The sequence below is a fragment of the Xenopus tropicalis genome, chromosome 4 (genome assembly GCF_000004195.4).
Source record: "Xenopus tropicalis strain Nigerian chromosome 4, UCB_Xtro_10.0, whole genome shotgun sequence".
Classification (NCBI taxonomy): domain Eukaryota; kingdom Metazoa; phylum Chordata; class Amphibia; order Anura; family Pipidae; genus Xenopus; species Xenopus tropicalis.
In genome coordinates this window covers 16,258,669-16,279,027 of record NC_030680.2, presented here as the reverse complement: position 1 = coordinate 16,279,027, position 20,359 = coordinate 16,258,669, and the positions used below count along the sequence as shown (strand labels likewise).

The 20,359-nt window shown below is 42.7% G+C and overlaps 1 protein-coding gene across 4 annotated transcripts in view; it reads right to left on the bottom strand.

The window, feature by feature from the left end:
- Window positions 1–20,359, bottom strand: part of far1 (fatty acyl-CoA reductase 1) — a 54,203-nt gene that overhangs the window by 17,798 nt on the left and 16,046 nt on the right. For all 4 annotated transcript variants that reach the window (XM_018092872.2, XM_018092873.2, XM_018092871.2 and 1 more), the window contains 5 exon segments: window positions 18,720–18,920; window positions 13,016–13,191; window positions 9,985–10,164; window positions 3,165–3,342; window positions 760–804 (listed from right to left, as the gene is read on the bottom strand). In XM_018092872.2, the coding sequence (XP_017948361.1) occupies window positions 760–804; window positions 3,165–3,342; window positions 9,985–10,164; window positions 13,016–13,191; window positions 18,720–18,908 (768 nt within the window). In that variant the 5' untranslated portion in view covers window positions 18,909–18,920.

Below are 20,359 nucleotides of genomic sequence, written 5' to 3'. Positions count from 1 at the left end.
CAGCGAATCAGGAAAAGGAAGCGCCGGCAGCTACCCCGGGCTGGTGCTGTTCCTTCCTCACAGGGGCACCAGCCCGGGGTAAAAGGTAGGCGGTCAAAGTCACTTGGGGGTGCCTAACATTTTGGCACCCCCAAGTGACTTTGACTTTATTTTTCCTTTAAAGTTGCTTTTAAGGTGGCCGTACATGGGCAGATTTAAACTGCTGATTTGAGTCATTTAGACTGATTCAGCAGCTTATCTGAACGTGTATGGGGCCCCCCGATTCAATATCTGGCCAAAAATCAGCCAAGAATTGATTGGGCAGGTTTGATTTTCCCGACAGATCAGGGACCGCATCGGCTGACGCGGCCCTCAATCTGACGGCTCCTGTGCCTGTCATTATAATTTGATTATTTGGCCCTAGATGGGCATATCAGGAGAAGCTCCACTCGTTTGGCAACATCAACAAATGGGCGGATCTTAATGTGTATGGCCACCTTAATTATGATCAAAGCACAATAGATTAATATCTATACTAATCAGACAGAACCTGCTGCTTATTGCCCTTTCTCTGTACAGTGTGATCTTTAAATCTGAGTTTTACCCAGGTTGCCGCTATGTATGTCAAGGTCTTTCCATGGATGCCACTGCACCAATATTAATAAAGCCGACCAATATTATCCCTGCCAGTGTTTGAGAGACAGACACCTGACCCACAGGTGTAGTCAACGCCCATAGCAATAAATAGGGTGAGATTTTTTGCCCGAGGAAGGTACTTACTGCAATGAAGAGACCACTGGGGCCGTTGAAATTATCAATCCAGCCCTAAGGAAAAGAGAAAGAAATCAGACTGTCAGAGGGATTTATTGAGATGGGCAAAATTGTTACACACACGTTTATGTGGAGACATCCCAAAAATATGCCTAAATCATTGTGCTTAGTAATACAGGTATGGGATCTATTATACAGAATGCTTAGGACCTGGTGTTTTAAGCATTAAAGAAACCCAGTCCGATTGTTATGCCTCCAATAAGGATTAGCTGGATCCTTAGTTGGTATTATTACCAACTATTACAGAGAAAAAGGACATTTTTGAAAATGTGCATTATTGGATTCAAATGTAGTCTATTGCTGATGACCATAATTCAGAGCTTTCTGGATAACAGGTTCCCCAGGGCTGGAACTAGGGGTAGAGAGAAGGGGTACACGCCTAGGGTGCAATTCTGTACCTCTAGTCTGGTCCTTTGTCCCCCACCAAAGTTGGGCTTGGGCGAGGATGCAGGCCAGTTTGCCTAGGGGGCCCAGGTGGCTTGGCACAGCGCTGGGGTTCCCAGATGACAGATCCCATGCCAGTATTACATTTCTTTTAAGCTATGAGCTACGGCAGGCGTAGTTTTTAGGTCTTGGCTCTGACATTGGAAAAGGGAGTGTGAATCTAGGTAGGCTGCTGGGAGTTGCACAGTGCCACCAACCAGAAAATAACAAAAAGGCTCACACATGCCTGTTTTTTTTTCCCCTTTCAAGTGGAAAAGAATAGGAAAATTCTGCCATAAAGCAGAGGGCTGTGTTCAAATTCCAAGCTAAAGGAAAATTCCACTCCAAACTCTTCCCATGCTTCTGGGCACAGCTATAAATACAAACATACGTGGTATTCTCCCCTGCCAAACCCACACGCCCAGCAGCCAAAAAAGCAATAATGCTGATTGCTAATATAGTAAGCCCTAAGTCGTCCAGGAACCTGTAAAGAAATGAACCTGCTGATAAATTCATTCGGCAACTGGTAACTACCAAATAAGGCATCTGCCTTGGCCAGTATGGCTATGGGAGTAGGCATCTCTACTCAGGTTAGGGTTATGTAACACAGGGCTTAGCCATTTTATTCTGACACAACCCGGAAATTTGAAGACTTTTCTCAGGGATACCTTTTGTTTATAATAAATTATCCCCCATGCTGAGGTGCTGGATATCCATTATCCTACATGCTCATTGGTCAGATTTGAGCTTTACTTTGGAGTGTTTCCAGCAGTATTAACTAGACCAATCAGTATCAGGCATCGACATGGTAACACCCCAATCTGCACATATGTCCATTAACACCAGAACTTTCAGGCCTGCCTTAGCCCTTTATCAAGCCTCACAAATAGTGTCTATTACTTTGATGTAAAGCATTACCAAAGCATTAAGCCACAAATTACCACCCTACGCTGGAGCCAAATTACCAACCTACTATAGAGCCCTCTATAACAAGCTCCTGTTCATCAAAGCCTAAAGCTGGCCATACACGCACCGATAATGTCGTCCGAAACCTCGTTTCGTACGATATTCAGTGCGTGTATGGCATGTCGGCGAGTCGACCGATATCGCAGGAAGCTGCTGATATCGGTCGACTCACCGATCGGACCAGTTAAAAGATTTTGATCGGGAGCCATAGAAGGCCAAAATCTGCCTTCAGCGCTGAATCAGCAGAAGGAGGTAGAAATCCTGTTGTTTCTACCTCCTTATATGCTGTTTCAGCCCTGAACGGTGTGTGGCAGATTTGACAATATTTTGTGCGATCGTCAGATCGCCACGTGTGTGGCCACCTTAATAGAGGCTACAATTGGGTGAAGGGAGGGGTTTGTTTAATAGAGGGCTTCTGTGTGAACTGCTAAATTGCTTTCATTTTGCATGTACAAATAGAAATAGTATGTGACTTTACTTTTAATTACATCAACCATTCAAGATCAAATATACTACTGAAGCATGCCATATCCCCACAAATGTGTTCTAAAATCTAAATGGGCACCTCCACACACACAATTACTGACAGCTACCAACCTTTATGCCTGGGGCACATAGAAGACAACAGGAAAAGCACTTGTAATAAGGAAAAGGAATCACCTTGGGTTGCTTTCTGCTAACCACAGTGGGAGGGGCCACAAATTAGCCACAGCCCACAATGCAATCATGCACGAAACAAGTAGCTAGATGCCAAAGAGACTACATATAGCTATAAAGCTATTAAATGAGAAACTGCATAGTCAGAAACAAGGAAAGTGCTATTCACTACGGGAAGGGGATGACTATTTGCTAAAAAACCGCCCCCCAGCCAAAGCATTTTCATTTGAAGAGAAGCATTGGCCAAGGTCCAAGGTTACTGTACTGTACACCATATGCGACTGTCAGTATATTGGCAAATTACTCACCGGAAAGGGCTCTTTCCAGCTGGCGCCGACAATGGATGGCCTAACAATAGCGATGTTAAGCTTGCTGCCCTCCTGCTGGACCACATATTCCGCCAGGGCTTTCGTATATGTGTACGTGTTTGGCCGGTCCCCTATAAGTTTTGGGGTAATGTCGTTTACCAGGCCGTCGTCCATCCACCTGTCGGAAGATAAAATGAGTTGAAAAGAACGTGGGGTAAAATAGCGGCTGCCCGACTGCTTTTTCTTCAACCAGGGATGATGAATTACCCTAGAAACCATTAATGTAACAGTGGTGAAACTCGCATTAGTGGTTTCTAGGTTAATTCAACAAATTATCCCTGGTTGAAGAAAAACTAAAGCCCCCCCCCCCCCAAAAAAATGTATATTATATATATATATATATATATATATATATATATATATATATATATATATATATATATATATGTATATATATATATATATATATATGTATATATATATATATATATATGTATGTATGTATATATATATATATATATATATATATATATATATGTATATATATATATATATATGTATATATATATATATATATATATATATATATATATATATATATAATATATATATATGTATATGTATAATATATTTATATAAACTATAGTAGTATTTCTGTAGCAAACGCACAACTTATACAGGTATGGGATCCCTTATCCAGAAACCCGTTATCCAGAAAGTTCCGAATTACGGAAAGGTCATCTGCCATACTCTCCATTATAAGCAAATAATTCAAATTTTTTAAAATTATTTCCTTTTTCTCTGTAATAATAAAACAGAACGTTGTACTTGATCCTAACTAAGATATAATGAATCCTTATTGGAGGCAGAACAGTCCTATTGGGTTTATTTAATATTTAAATTATTTTTAACAGACTTAAGTTATGGAGATCCAAATTACGGAAAGATCCCTTATCCGGAAAACCCCAGGTCCCGAGCATTCTGGATAACAGGTCCCATACCTGTACTAGTACAGTACATGATATTTTCATTATTTTAAAGCTTTTTCATTTTTTGGTGACACTGTTCCTTTAAGATGGAAACATTTATCAGAAAAATGATGGATGGATAAAGAATATAACAGTATATTTTGAGTGGGTAGCTAAGCTCAGCAGCCCAGTTTATGTGCACTGAATCAGTAGAAAAGAGATGGGGCGCTACTGGGGCATTCAGACGCAGAGATCTTGCCTGCTACAGGGTTGTGGTCATCTGGGGCTAGTAAAGAAGCCTTATACATAATGTGCAGCACTTCTATAACTGTAGTTACCCTTTAATCACATCCCTAGGGTCTCCCTTAGGAGCATCTACAGATACAAACATCCCAGACCTAGTGCTGCACCTAATACTATGCCAAGGTGCAACAGGCACAGGGCCACAGGTAGGCACAAGTCTTACTTGTAAAGGGTTTACCAATTACACCCCTTTCGCTTGGCACTAGCATACTGAGCTGGGGAGCACCTGAGAGGCAAAAGTCCACGTTGAGGCGGGAATCAGGGTGCGGCAGGGAGATGTCAGATGGGGGCTAAAAATGCAGCAAAACAAGTTCTGAAACTGGCTGGGCGACAGCAAGATTCCTTGTAGGCGGATAATAAAGAGGGCCAGCGGGCTTTGGCTAGTGTACATACAGACAGCATGAGGAGTGTGCATGGGGATTGGCCCAACAGAGTACGTATGTAAAAATGGCTTTATATAACCCACCGGTAATGGCATATGGGGTTATTTCAGGCACTTAAGGGAAAACACACACACACTGTAGGTCTCCATAAAAATATATTGCATAAAACCCTGCTATATATAAAAAAAACATTTTCATAAAAATATGATTTAGAAAATTGCCATTTTATGGTGCACACAAACAAACCATGGGAACACATCCAAGGTCATATCAGCCAATGAATGGACAGAGTTCAGTCTTTTACTCCCACACTACTTCCTGTTACAGTTGGAGCTGCATTATTTCCTGTCAGCTGATCTCTGAGGGAGCACCCAGCCCATCACAAAATGGCGGCTCAAGGCAAAGGAATAAAAGGGCAATATTTACCGATATATATATATATATATATATATATATATATCTATATATATATATAGATATAGATATATATATATATATATATATATATATTCCAGTTTAGTAAGATTCTTTAATAGGTCACCTAATATGATATAAACTATCTGTTAGTTAAGTATCTATTCTGGGGTGTAGTTTTCCTTTAAAGCACATAACTTAAGGGTAATGGCACATGGTGCTGTTTAGGGTGCCTAACTCTCCCAAAACAGTCCCACGTGCCCTTAAGGTTATTCCTGGGGCAGGAACTGATGGGAATGTGATAGGAACCTTAGATTGTAAGCTCCACTGGGGCAGGGACTGATGGGAATGTGATAGGGACCTTAGATTGTAAGCTCCATGGGGCAGAGACTGATGGGAATGTGATAGGGACCTTAGATTGTAAGCTCCACTGGGGCAGGGACTGATGGCAATGTGATAGGGACCTTAGATTGTAAGCTCACTGGGGCAGGGACTGATGGGAATGGGATAGGGACCTTAGATTGTAAGCTCACTGGGGCAGGGACTGATGGGAATGGGATAGGGACCTTAGATTGTAAGCTCCACTGGGGTAGGGACTGATGGGAATGTGATAGGGACCTTAGATTGTAAGCTCACTGGGGCAGGGACAGACGGGAATGTGATAGGGACCTTAGATTGTAAGCTCCACTGGGGCAGGGACTGATGCGAATGTGATAGGGACCTTAGATTGTAAGCTCCACTGGGGCAGGGGCTGATGGGAATGTGATAGGGACCTTAGATTGTAAGCTCCACTGGGGCAGGGACTGATGGGAATGTGATAGTGCCCTTATACTGTAAGCTCCATTGGGGCAGGGACTGATGGGAATGATGGATAATCTCTGTGGTGCAGAATATGTTGGCTCTATATAAAAAATAATTATAATGTTGTTTGAGATTATTCCTCCATTCCCAGCTGACAATGCAGTGAGCAGAAGGAGCGCAAGGCATGGAGCAGCAGAGGGTGCAGATCACAACGGGGCCTGGGTCTCCTTGGCGCTGCTCTCTGTACCAGGGGGCTGATATTTAGCGCAGCATTCCCCTAGGCACCAGTGCTTGTTAAGTAGTTGGCATGGCCCTTAGCACTCTAGAACTTGCACCAGAAATCTTTCCAATGTTTACACCACAGCAGACGGGAGAATAGTAGGACTGTTACCCGGCTGCACCCATCTATTTTACTCTGCAGCAAAAGCCAGTAAGCTTAATAACTGGCCAAAGGACAGAAAAGGGCACGACAAAGGCTGCCAGAAGCTGTCTGAACCTCCCGTCCCTTGAAATAGGCAGCAATGCCATCTCTTGGGAGGTGACGGCTTCAGGAAAACACGTGCAACCGGCCATTAGCAGGGTCTCGGAACCCAGAAGAGAACACAGTTGTTAGCAGAATAATTCTAGGCTGTAATTACTGCTTCCTCCAGGGCACCATTCTGCCTGAGGATTCAAAGGCTAAATAAACCCACTAATCAACTTTTACCTTATAATACAAAACGTCATTCTAAGCAACTTTCCAACATACATGCATTTCACATTTCAGTGGCTTTAAAGTTATTGGCAAATGGAATTGCTATTGAAAGCAGCACCAGTTCGGCCATTTCTCTGCTCCTGGCAAAGAGGGCCTGGTAATCACTGTTTCTGTTACATTGTTTCAAGTCAGGAAGAGAACAAAAATAGACAGACACTGTTTTTAATAGGAATTTCATTTACAAATACCTTTAAAACTATAGGAAATATGTAATAAATGTATATTGGAAATAAACGTATATTGGATTTTTTTTTTCAGTATGCAAACTTTCATTTTTGCTTTTACTTCCCCTTGAACAAGTAAATAATTTCAAAGAAAATGGAAAGACTTGCCTTAAAGGCTGAGTTATGTGCCCCGGGCTTGTAAATTGTTTTACCACATCAATTATTTTATCTAATTACATATATATTAATGCAAATGTTCAGCTTAGCACATGTATGTATTTAGCTCATCTAAAGCATGAAAACAAAAGTAAAAGGTAGAATTCATGTTTAACTGCAAAGTGGGAATGGAGGACCAAAAAATAGATACCAGAAATTGTCTATATAATGCTAAAGCTTAATTTAAATGTAATTATCCCCTTTAATCTGTGTTCTTCCACCTGGAGGCCCTTTAAAGGTCCCCATACACGGGCCAATCAGCTCGCTTGGCAAGGTCACCAAGCGAGCAGATCTTCTCACAATATCCTCACTTACGGGTGGGCGATATTGAGAAAATCCAGGCTAATTCGATCATTTTGGCCCTGGGGCCAAACGATCAAATTATAACGACGGGTATAGGAAAAGTCGGTCCGGGGACCGCATCACGCGCTGATGCAGTCCCCGATTCGACTAGATGTTTTTAACCTGCCCGATTGATATCTGGCCAATTTCAGGCCAGATATCGGTTGGGCAGACCCGTCGGTAGTGCCCTCACATGGGCCGATTAGCTGCCGAAATGGTCTATCAGCAGCTAGAATTGGCCCGTGTATGGGGACCTTTACTCTTATTGAAATAAACAGCTGAGGGATGATGGGAGAGTACTGGAAGTTATAGTCAAACAACGGAGGCTGGATAGCCCACTGAGGGGGTTTGCCAGATGGCCCTCATTAGAGTCTTTCCAGTGGTGTAACTATTTAGGGGGCATGAAGTGCAATTGCAACTCCCCCCTCTCCCCAGGATCCCAGGTACGATATAATGAATCCTTATTAGAGGTAATATAGTCCTATTGGGTTTAATTAATGTCTAAATAAATTTTAGTAGTGATACTGACACCAAAATACTACTCTTCAAAATATTAATGTGCATGAATAGGTCCCTATAGGTCATGTTGATTGTTTCTGCTTTTGTAAGCAACAGTTACTTGAGGTACCTAAAGTCCCTTCTCAGCCTGTCAGCTATAGCTTCTAATGCTAACGGCCTACTGCTGCACAAATATGGCTGCCCCCTCATAGAGGAACATGGGGGATCAGACAAGTAATGTAAAAGCACAGAGAAAATATTTTAAACGGCATGCCAAGGCAATGTTATGATAAATATAAAAAATGTAAATTCAAGTGTCAGTATCTCTTTAAGGTAAGGAGATCCAAATTATGGAAACATCCCTTATCCAGAAAACCCCCATGTCCTGAGCATTCTGGATAACATGTACTATACATGTACTGGGAATTATATCCTATCCATTTCAATAGCATTGCACCCATGTAGGCCAATTGGATATACAAAAGCACTGCCATATTATCAGCTGGACGGACCCCCCCCCCCCCACTGCCACTGATTTCATCCACCATCAGAGCCACTAAACATTCAGGTACCAAAGACGTGTGTGGCACTGCCCAAGGTAGTGACAAAGCCAATGGGATTTCAGTAATATTTTAATATATCCCTCCTATTCAGATATCAGCATCCATTCCATTCCTGATGAAGTCATTTTTGGATGCAAAAGGGAATATTTTACTTTATGAAATGAAATTCAGTTATTTTTAGATAATAACCTTGCAACACACACTTACAGCAGCAAAAGCACACACAATTGCAATCTATCTTATCCTTGTTGCCGAAATGCTGAGCAAAGATCTACAGCAAATTGTGCCTTTAAATCACATCCGTGACAGTCACCCAACATTTAGCTTGCTATTCGGAGAGCGGGAGTTTAGCATTTCCCTCGGGCACAATGGAAAGGTTCCAAGATATGCAGCACAGGCTATTTTCTGCATAGCCTCTACCTCCATCCTCAGATTAAAGCAAAGTCCCTCTATGAATAGGAAAATGGGACATTTTTTCACTTGGTTAGCGATTTCTCCAGCAGTGGCAGCAAAACAATAGACACAGAAAGAACAGCTGAAAGATATTGCCTTGAAATTACATTATACAATCAAATAGAATAAGAACATAGCCACGCACTAGAGATGGATAGGGAGATAGAGGGGGACAGGAAGGAAAGAGAGAGCTTGAAGAACAAAAGCTAAAGTGCCTTGGTGCTGGCAAAATCATCCCATTACCTTAACCAATTTTATACACACAGAAAAGAATATAAAAGACCACAGAGACTGAGATTTGTATTCATAGCATTGCACGTCCATTGCCCCCACATGCTGACAAATAAGGGGCATTTACGTGCACAAATGAAGAGCGCCATGTTTGTTTGTTTTGTTATGACCCACAATGCAATGTTTTTTTTTTCCCCCAGAGTAATTCCAGTGCTAACTGCACAACGGTACCTGTGCTAACTTGGTGTGCAGAGTTGGACCTGCCAATCGTCCTGATCAAACCCCTTTCCTTGATCTTCGATATCTCTCAGTACCATGCCATAGTGCCTTCTCAGTAGTCACACATGGAAACTGCAAGTTTTTTCCCCTACCCAACTGATTTGGCTCCGGAGCGACGTATTGGGTGGCGGATGTGGGTCAGCTTGCAGGTCTGCCCAGCCAGACCAGTGCAGGACTCTAGTACACACCAGACCAGGTCATATACTAACCATAGGATAGGAGACCCTTGTGCTTAGTAGGTGCTCAGTAAATGACCTGGCACTCACAATGGCCTCCCTTGTTTCAATGCCACAAGCACCGTGTTGACAAAAAGTCCCCATAAACCCCCTTGCAGAGCGCAAACCAGATCTGCTTTTTTCATTTAATGACCTTAGAATAATAAACTCCTGCCCTGCTTAAAAATAATTTGTGTTTTCTCTAACACTAAGGTAGAATGTCAGAAAATACCTACTCTAAAGACTCTATGAGCTTCTTTGGATCCACAGGGGGAGGGTAGACCATTTCTTCAATTTGCTTCCGGTTGCAGTTTGCGTAGGCTGTCGACACGTGTATGAACACTTCCAGTTTCTTAATCTTCTGGGCAAGGTAAAGGAGCTGCCGTGTCGCAATCACATTCAGCTGCATGGCATCTCTAAACACAAGAACATATGAGGAAAATGAGGGACGCACTTTAAAAAATTACTGCACGCAAGATTTTTTTTTTCTTTTAATTCAAGCTGGCCATACACGCACCGATAATATCGTATGAAAGTCACTATTTATTGGGCCCTCAGTGTACTTGAAATGCCAGGGCCTATTTTGAGTCTCAGTCTGTACATATTTATTCTTTATTACACTTGCACATTAACCAAACTGCAAGAATGTGCCAGCCCAAGCAGGAATCCCTAGATGGCCAAACAAACCTGAATTTTCTGGTCCATACCCTGTGCAAGGCAAGTGTTGCAATGCAATAGATTCTACCTAACAAGTCCATTGTGCAGATACAGGATGGTAGAAATCATCAGACTGGGGCACAAAGAAGGTTCACCTTCCTGGGTCCCTTTAGGACCCGATAGATCACAGGGACCAATTCCCTACTCCTTAGGCTAGCACAATCATTCAACCCCTAAGTCTTTTTGTATTCCATGGGGGGTAATTCACAGATTCTTTAGAAAGCAGAGTCCCACAATCTATCACACTAAAACAAGGTGAGGGAGGGGATGACTGCCAGCCTTATAGGAGACAGATCATATAAAAATTAAGACTATACCAGTGAATTATACTCCTCCAAACATAAAAAGGATTGAGCTTAAATAGTTGTGTTTCTGGCCGATTTATTGAGAAATTCCACCAAAACCCCACTAGTCCCGCCCATCTGTTCCACTTCCTGCTGGCTAAATTCTCTGTATGTGCAGGGGGGCCGACGGCTCTCAGTAAACTGCACTGTAGGATAGGAACCAATCAACAGCTAGGCTGACCTGATAGGGAACTGACGCCTGTCTTTGCTTGTGTTAGTGCAGGGCTGTGATTGGCTATCCTCCTCCTACTGTGCTTCTGGAAGGGACTGGCCACCCTTCATTTGAAACAGGGACGGAGAACTGATCTATAGCTGCAATAAAGGGGCCATTTTTACAGATAGAATACATTTTTAGCCCAAAGTGCCCTTGGTTTCTGTGTTTTTTTTTCCATTTATCCAATATGTCTCCTTTAAGATGGCCATACACTGTAAGATCCGCTCTCTTGGCAAGATCGCCAAGAAAGCGGATCTCCCAAGATCCCCACCTAAGGCCTAAGTACGGCGGGTATAGGTGCATTATGAGATCTGGACAATTTCAGGCCAGATGTCAGTCGGGCAGGCCCGTCATTTGTGCCCATACACGGGCAGATAAGCTGCCGAATCAGTCTAAAGACCAATATCGGCAACTAGAATTGGCCCATGTATGGTCACCTTTAATGGTCCCAGCAAAGAGGCAGACTATAATGGTTTGCTCTCAATCTGAAGAATCTGTTTTTTCCTGCACCAATTTCAAATACCTGAATGAGCTCATGTTGAAAAGAGAAGTATTTTTCCCTTCAAATAAGACTAGAAATCTTTTTCATCCTGGGATGACAGCTTCCGTTATTATCGGAATCATCAGTTTCTTGAAAAATCTGAAATTTGTTATTTCAGCAGTTTAGTACAGGGGTGGCTAGATTTGCAATCTAATGAGACCAACCTATTGCAGCACATACAGCATCTGGCAAAAAAAATGCTGACTGCTATTCCCCATACTTCTCTCAGATCAAGAGCCAGTAACTGATAGTAAGGTAAAGAAATGCAAAGGCAGGCTTGCTCCAGCATTGTTACATGGAGCTCAAAAGGATTGTTCAGTGCTTTGAGCCTGATAAAGAACAAGATATCAGTGAAAGAACACTGAATGCACTATACACCTTAAAGGAACAGTAACACCAAAAAATGAAAGAGCTTTAAAGTAATAAAAATATAATGCACTGTTGCCCTGCACTGGTAAAACTGGTGTGTTTGCTACAGTAACACTACTATAATTTATATAATAAGCTGCTGTGTAGCCCCGGGGGCAGCCATTCAAGCTGGAAAAAAGGAGAAAAGGCACAGGTTACATTGCAGATAACAGATAAGTTCTGTAGAATACAATAGTGTTTTATCTGTCATCTGCTATGTGCCTGTGCCTTTTCTCCTTTGAATGGCTGCCTCCATGGCTACATAGCAGCTTATTTATATAAATTATAGTAGACTTTCTGAAGTAAACACACAACTTTTACCAGTGCAGGCAGCAGCACATTATATTTTAGTTACTTTTATACACTTTCATTTTTTGGTGTTACTGTTCCTTTAAAGGGGTTGTTTAAATTAACTTTAGTATGACACAGACATTGATATTCTGAGGCAACTTGCAATTGGTTTTCATTTTTTGTGCTTTTTCAGATATTTAGCCTTTTACTCAGCAGCATCAGGGTCATCGCTAGGGTCTTCTTTACCTTAGCAACCAGGCCGTAAATTGAATGAGACAGGAATATGAATAGGAGAGGGACTGAGTATAAAGATAAGTGTTTAAAGTTTAGCTTTCCCCTCTGCTGCACTTGCATAACCAATGCAAAGAAGGAGGAGGCAGGAAGAGGATTTCCCTGTGATGCTTGCCCAGAAGCACCCCAGGCAGGGGCTGCTTTTCGCTAAAAGGAGCACTAACCCAGGGTATGAGGTATTTGATTAGAACTACTGGGGGTTCCTAATATTTGGCACCCCCCAGTGATTTCACCTTTCCTTCTTTAAGCAATTAGAAAGCTGCTGAAATTCCAAACTGGAGCCGCCAAACAAAATGCCAAACAACTAAAAAATTGAAAATTAAGACTGAAAATGAATAAAGTAAATCTAACGTGCCCATGTCTCATTCCTTGTGGTGGGGAACGAGCCTGCCTATTTTCCCAACTCACTTCCTCCAGAAAGCGGATACTGAATACATGATACTGCAGTTAAGTGAAGTTACCTAAGGGACTCATTGAAGCGGACAGTGGCGGCACAGTGGAAAACGATATCGATGCAGTCTATTAGCATGTCTTGGTCTTCCTTGCTCAGATCCAGTTCCGGCTGTGTGAGCTCACTGCTGATGGCGATAACTTTCTGTGCACATTCGGGTTGCTCGTCTCTTAACCTATCAAACAACTGAAAGACACAAAAGTGAATTATCATTTCTGAAGTTCCAGTACAGCTTGCAGGGCTGCACAGATCTGACCAAATTCTAATAGATACATTTAGTGAATGAACAACCGTGCTTTGTATGGCTTCTATTAAAGAAACTGCATCAACTCTGTATCAGTCTCAGCCACGCCAACACTGTCTTAGGCACAATGCTAAGCTTTCTTTGGCCTCCCATAGCCCAGCTAATATGTTAAATCCTTACAAAAAGCGAACAGAGGGTATTCACCGGGCCCAGACTGGCAATCTGTGGGTTCAGGCAAATGCCAGAGGGGCTGCTGTAAGATGCCATAGACAGTCACTATTTATTGGGGGGATGATTGGGCCTCTGTGTACTTGAAATGCCAGGGCCTATTTTGAATTCCAGTGCAGACCTGGTATTAACTAGCAGCCAGTGGCAGTGGGGAATCAACATAGAACATTTATATAGCACGCTTTTCGGACCAGGCAAGGCCTTCTTTTTTCCTTATTGAATTGTGTATGTAATTTGTATGCTCATTGTACAGCACTGCAAAATATGTTGGTGCTTTATATATATATATATATATATATATATATATATATATATATATATATATATATATATATATACACCTGTTAATAAAATAACAGTAGTGTCTGCTCTAGTGATGTGTGCCTGTCCCTCACCCATGCTAACACAACCTCAATTTATATATCTGTGCCTGCCCTGCCCATCTCTGATGTCACCAGGGGGGGCCTGAGTATATAAGTGCCTCACCGTCACTAGTGGGACTGGGACAATGCTAAGAGGTCAGAGAGGGTCTGCAAGGGCTTTGCCCGACCCACACAATTGTTCTACTCCTCTAATACTGAGACTTTTCCTTTTTTATTTTGTCCCTCTACTATTTCCTCTTCCAGAGTCTCCTTTAAACCACAGTCTAGTTGCTAGGGTAAATTGGACCCGAGCAACCAAATCCCTGCTGTAATCCTAAACTGGAGAGCTGCTAGACAACGGGATACATAATTCAAAACTCATTACCAATATAAAATGTCTCAGTAGGTCACTTTCTACACTAAAAGGTAACAGAAAGGTGAATTTCCCCTTTAAAAGACAACGCTATACCAGTAAGAGAGATAGGAATGCTTCTGCCTAGCATAATTAACTAAAGAGCTATGTTTTACTGCCCATGCAGCCCTGATGAATTATCAGCTGTTGGAGGAACGGCACCATCAGCAGAGACTGCAATTCATTAATGAGGCAACGTGTCACATTGATTGGGAACGGTTACAAGTAGCAAATCGGGTACTTAATTTTCCCAATGCCATGTAGGAAAGAGAGTGGCAGAGATACAGAAGCTAAGGAAGGCTTGCTAATTTGCTGCACATCAGAGACTCCCAATGCCAGGGCACGGCTTCTGATCCAGGGCTGAAGGTCTGTGGGTTATATTTATCGCTGAAATGTTTCCAAGGTATGAGCTACAGATGCCAATGTAGGTCACACAGCCCCAAAGATGGATTTTATGCCACTGAAATACACATTCTGTATACACACTGTATACACAATCCTGCATTCATAAGGCCATGGGCGAATCTAATGCAATTCTGGTCTCATAGGCTTGCAATCAGCTGGTCCGACTAGTCGTTGGTTCCTTAAGAATGGCAATCTTGCCATGTGTTGGAAGTACATGCAGCTTTCAGGGATAAGCCCTGATGTACTGACCGTGCAGGAGGTCTATAGGTGCCCAGCAGCGGTAGCCGGGTAGGCCGCCAAAGGCTATAAAGAATACAAGAAAAAACTGAGCTTCCCAGCAAATCTTGCCTGCTAGTGACTTCACTTCCAGTTCCTGCCCCAAAAAACTGGCAAGACTTTCAGTACGGGGTGGGTTCACAACGAGGAGGCACTTGTTTGGACAGGTTAATGTAGGGCAGGTCCGAGCTTGGTCTGCAGAGAACCCTAACCCTGCACAGAACCCTAACCGGACTCCTGTTAAGGTGGCCATACACGGGCCAATTCGGCAACTTATCAGCTTGTGTATGGGCACTAACGACAGGCCTGCCCGACCGACATCTCGCCTAAAATCGGGCAGGTTTGTTTTTTGTCAGAACCGGTACAAAGAGAGACTTTGCCAAGCAAGCAGATCTTACTGTGCATGGCCACCTTTACACTGCTTCTTTAAAAGTTAGACTCAGAGAACAGAAAAAGGGATATATTGCAATATATGGACAAACAATCCCTGTTTTGGTTAAGGGGAGGGTTACTTAGTACACAAAATGTCTTAATGTTCTATATATATTGATAATGGGTGAGTGCAGGGGACCACTTGTTTCTGTCAATATGAGTTTCCCAACTGACCAGGGCGATTGCGTTCAACCACATGTGGCCGCACCTAACCAATATAGGATTTCTTGATATGGCCAGACATCCCAGTTGCTGTCAGCTTAACCTAACTGTTTAGAAATATATAATAAATCCATAGCGTTGTTATTTACACAACACAGTATAATTCCCTGGAGATGTAATTAAAAACATAGCCGTTAACATTATGCTTCACTATCCCTTGGATCCCCTTCCGATAAGCCTTACAATACCAATTACCCCAAGCCCCACATCAATATACGGACCTGAAAGCAGATACATTTATAGACATGCCAGCCATCACCCCTGCCAAGAGTGAGCTCATCTGTACCTGGTGTATCCAAGTACAGTAACAACCTAATCCCCTCCATGTATTGTGCCAAAGCTCACAGTTATTGTGCCTCATTCATACGCTGCTAACATATTCCCCAGTACTGAACAAAGGAGGATTAGAATATAAACAAACACACTGATTCACAAGGATAGGCAGCCTTGCCCACTTACAGGGGCGTATGATGTGGGTAAAGCAGTATACGGGATAAAGAAAGAGATTACTAAACTATTAAAGGGCACCAATCATAGGAAAACTGTCTCAAGTCTAGTTCAGGTTGGGGGAAACAATACTATTTAGGGCTGTGACAGACGGGGAGATTAGTCGCCGCGCAACAAATCTCCCTTGTCGCGGACGACTTATCTCCCTGAAATGCCATCCCACCGGCTAGAATGTAAATTGCCGGTGGGATGGCATACGGGGCACAGCGATTTTCCAAAATCGGCGAAGTTGCCTTGAGAGAGAACTTCACCCATTTCGGGCGCCGTGTATGCCATCTCACCGGTGATTTACATTCTAGCCGGTGGGATGGCATTTCAGGGAGATTAGTCGCCGTGACTAATATCCCCGTCTGTCACAGCCCTTAGCCAAAAAAATTGCTAATGGCAAGTGCTATGCATAATGAGCGAGGAAACTGTGACCATTAGTCTACGGCTATCCTAGTATGCCAGAACCAACCACTGGGTTTCCAGTCTTCCTAACCTAGGCCTTCCTAACCTAGGCCTACCTACATAGGTATCATGTGCAAGCCTCAAGCTGTTCAGCCTTAAATTGGCTTTTAGTATGATGTGGACTAAAGAGTGCAATTCTGAGACAATTTGCAATTGCATTTTCAATTTTGTGTGGTCTTGGAATTATTTAGCAGCTCTTTAGCTGGGAATCTGAGCAGTTATCTGGTTGCTAAGGTCCAATTTACTTATAGCAAACAGTATAAATGAGATATGAACAGGAGAGGATTCTCAATAGAAAGATAAAATGTAATAAAATGTAATTTTAACAATAAAACTGTTGCCTTGCAGAGCAATGGTATTTTTGAATGCCGGGGTCAGTGAGCCCCATGTTAAAGCTAAAAAGAATCAGAACATGGAAATAATTCTTTAAAAAAAAATTGGACTCTCTGCTTCCCAAACACAGCCACAAGCCACTGCAAATTTTAACTGACCCAGGGAGTGTGCTGTATTTGGTGTCAGGATCTAAGATGCAGAATTATTATGGGTTTTTGTGGGTTATAACCAGAAAATCGAAATAGATTAAGGATAGGAAAGAACACTGCAAACGCATTTGCTGGCATGGAAGAAACTGGGAGGTGCGTCGAGTCGAGCGGCAGCACACATTATGTAGATGCAAGTATTGGCTACAAGCAATTACAGTTAGAAGGGGTAGCAGGAAATGGTGAGACTGAGAGATATTGTTGTCTCTGGAGAAAATGGAGTGGATGAGGGAGAAGTTGCCTAAGCTGAGCCAGTTTACATTTGCAGAATGCAGCTTTTTTTCTATATGGCCAACATACTGCTGTACAGAGATTCATCTAAGGACCTTATCACATTCACACTGAATGGTTAATTGTATCAAGAACCATTTAACTGGGAGAAAACAGGAGTACCCAGAGAAAACTGGCTGAGGCTTTGGCTAATCGCCTTGCCCCATTTTTTGGGACCCCCTGAGTGGAAGCCCCACAGCTTGGTAACCTTTGTTCTATTGGGTGGCTGCAAAGCATATAACTATAATGCCTTCCAATAATGTAGTCACAGCACAGTAAAGGGGAGCAGAAAGGGGTAAGAACCCACATCTCAAGATTCCCCGTTTGTACCCCAGAGGCAAGGACCCAGTGGAGCAGCAATGGGTTAAAGAATGTGAAGTTTCAGGCCATATTGTGTTGATTCTGTGCATATAGGAAGAGGAATGTGTGTGGGAGTATTACATGACTTTTCCCTGAAGGTTCTTAAAGGGCACCTATACCAAAAATGTTTTTTATCCCCACCAGGAGGGGTAGCCTAACAGAACACACTCCAGATGGGAGTGTGAACAGAACAGTGCTCCAATGAGTGCTGTACCCCCGCACATGGAGCCCACTCACTGGGCATGTGTATGAGCTAGTGTTGTGGCTTGGTCAATTAGTGCATAACTCAGGGCTGGGCAACACATATTGAAAAAGATGGGGGCCATTTCTTGGCAAAAAAAACCCCAAAACACTATTCTTTCCCCCATCAGGAGCAGCTGGAAACAATATTTTTGTTATACGTGCCATTAAAGAACCCTGTTTCCTAACCTTGGGTGATATAACAAAGAAGAGGAATATGTTAACCCATAATTATAAACTGAAGAACGCTGAGAGCTGCAGTCCAACAACATCTACTGTTGGATAAGGAAGAGTTCTGTGGAATAGTGATGTGCGGGCCGGCCCGACACCCGCGGGTTTGGGCAGGTTCGGGCCGACGGGGCGGGCCGTCCACGGGTCTATAACTACAGGGGAGAAGCCGGGTTGAGTAGGGTATGGAGTGGGCGGCAGAATATACATTAGCAAATATGTCACAGTCCCATGGCCTACCTTACAGCTCGGTCAAAATATTTCAGCCAGCAAGTGCAAGCAGGGCTTAGCCCCTGCGTGTTTATTCAAAAAGCAACGTTTTGGGGGCGTACCCCTTCGTCAGGCATGTCTGACGAAGGGTTACACCCCCGAAACGTTGCTTTTTGAATAAACACGCAGGGGCTAAGCACTTTACTTGTTGTGCTGGCTGAAATATTTTGACCGGACTGTGTGGAGAGTGCCGACTCTCTAGGCTGTGCACCAAGTAGTAATTCTCTGGAGGAGGTAAGGGTGTGCTAGTGTAAAAAATGTTTTCCTACCTTACAGCTCATCATTTCTGCAACCCTTTCTCGTGGCTTCTGGCTCGCTTTGGGCCTGACCAGGACATACACGGCCTTGACGTTGGGGCATGATCTCAGCAGCTTCTCCAACAGAACCTTTCCCATGAAGCCAGTGGCTCCGGTGATGAGGACATTCTTCCCTCGGTAGAATTCTGGAATTGATATCATGATGAACTAGTCCTAAAGAATGACAAGATGGAAAAAGATTTAAAAAAACAACTTTCCAATATGTGATTCAATATTTTAAAATATAAAAATTATTTCTACTGGGAATCCCCCAGCCCTAGAGACAGTCACTGCGGGGCAAAGTACCTAGGGGCAATTCACTGTGGGCAGTAAAGGTTTTACAAGTCCATAAATGTTAAGTACTTTTGTCTGTGTACAGCGTCGGTTAATTACAGAGGAAGCTTTTTTTTTTTTTTTTTGCAATTGTAAAATGAGCAAATTAAAACTTCCCCTGTAAAAAAGCCATTTATTTTCCCCTGATTAAAAACAAAGGTCCTTTATTACTGGGAGATACAGACAGGGTGTAATAATAACAGAGGCAATGGTTTCCCAGCTCCACAAAGCAACCAAACACAACTGCAGTAGCCTAGTCACTGCTGATAATCCCTCGGTCACGCCCATTATTTACCCCGGCCATGCCCCTGATTTACCCCAGCCATGCCCCTGATTTACCCCAGCCATGCCCCCTTTTTACTTAAAACCCACTTCCCTCCCCACCCAGTTCTCAAGGACTTTTAATCATCTGGCTTCTGCTACATGGTTACAGGATTGAAAGAGAATACAATGCAAACAGTCAGATACTACATTTAAAAGCAATTAAGAATTACAGATAACTTTACAGCCGTTAAAAATTTTTTGAAAGGGGTCATTCACCCTTAAATTAACTCTTTGCATGATGTAGTATGCTATTCCGAGACAATATGCAACTGGCCTTCGTTTTGTTTTGGTTTTTGAATGATTTTACTTTGTGTTCAGCAGCTCTTCAGTTTGGAATTTCAGATGCTATCTGGTTGCTAGAGTGCAAGTGACTCTAGCAACCAGGTAGTGGCTTGAATGACAGACTGGAGGATGAATAGGAGAGGCCATGAATAGAAAGATAAGTAATAAAAAGTAAAATCTTTTTAAACAGACAACCCAGTTACAGACAACAACATAAACAGAAATAAACTGGGCAGAATGATATCATAGCCAATCGGAGTGCTGCATACAGACGGATACTATGCACCCACACATTACATGTTACACAACTAAAAGTTCAGAAGAAATCTAAGGGAAGTAACAAGTAATACAGTAAATATTGATACTGCTCTATAACAATACTGTGGGGGGCAGGCCCGGACTGGGAGTCAAAATAGGCCCTGGCATTTTAAGTACACAGAGGCCCAAACAGCCCAATAAATCACAACTGTCTATGGCATCTTACACTGAGTCATGTGACAGAAGACATCACTGAGCACCAATTATAACTGATGACATCACCAAGCACCATTTATAAAAGTCTATCACTTACCAACAGAACTTCCAACCTGAAAGGAGAAGAGGTATACGTTTCTAAAAGGGTTAGTTCACCTTTAAATTAACTTTCAGTATAAGGTAGACAATAATTCGGGGAC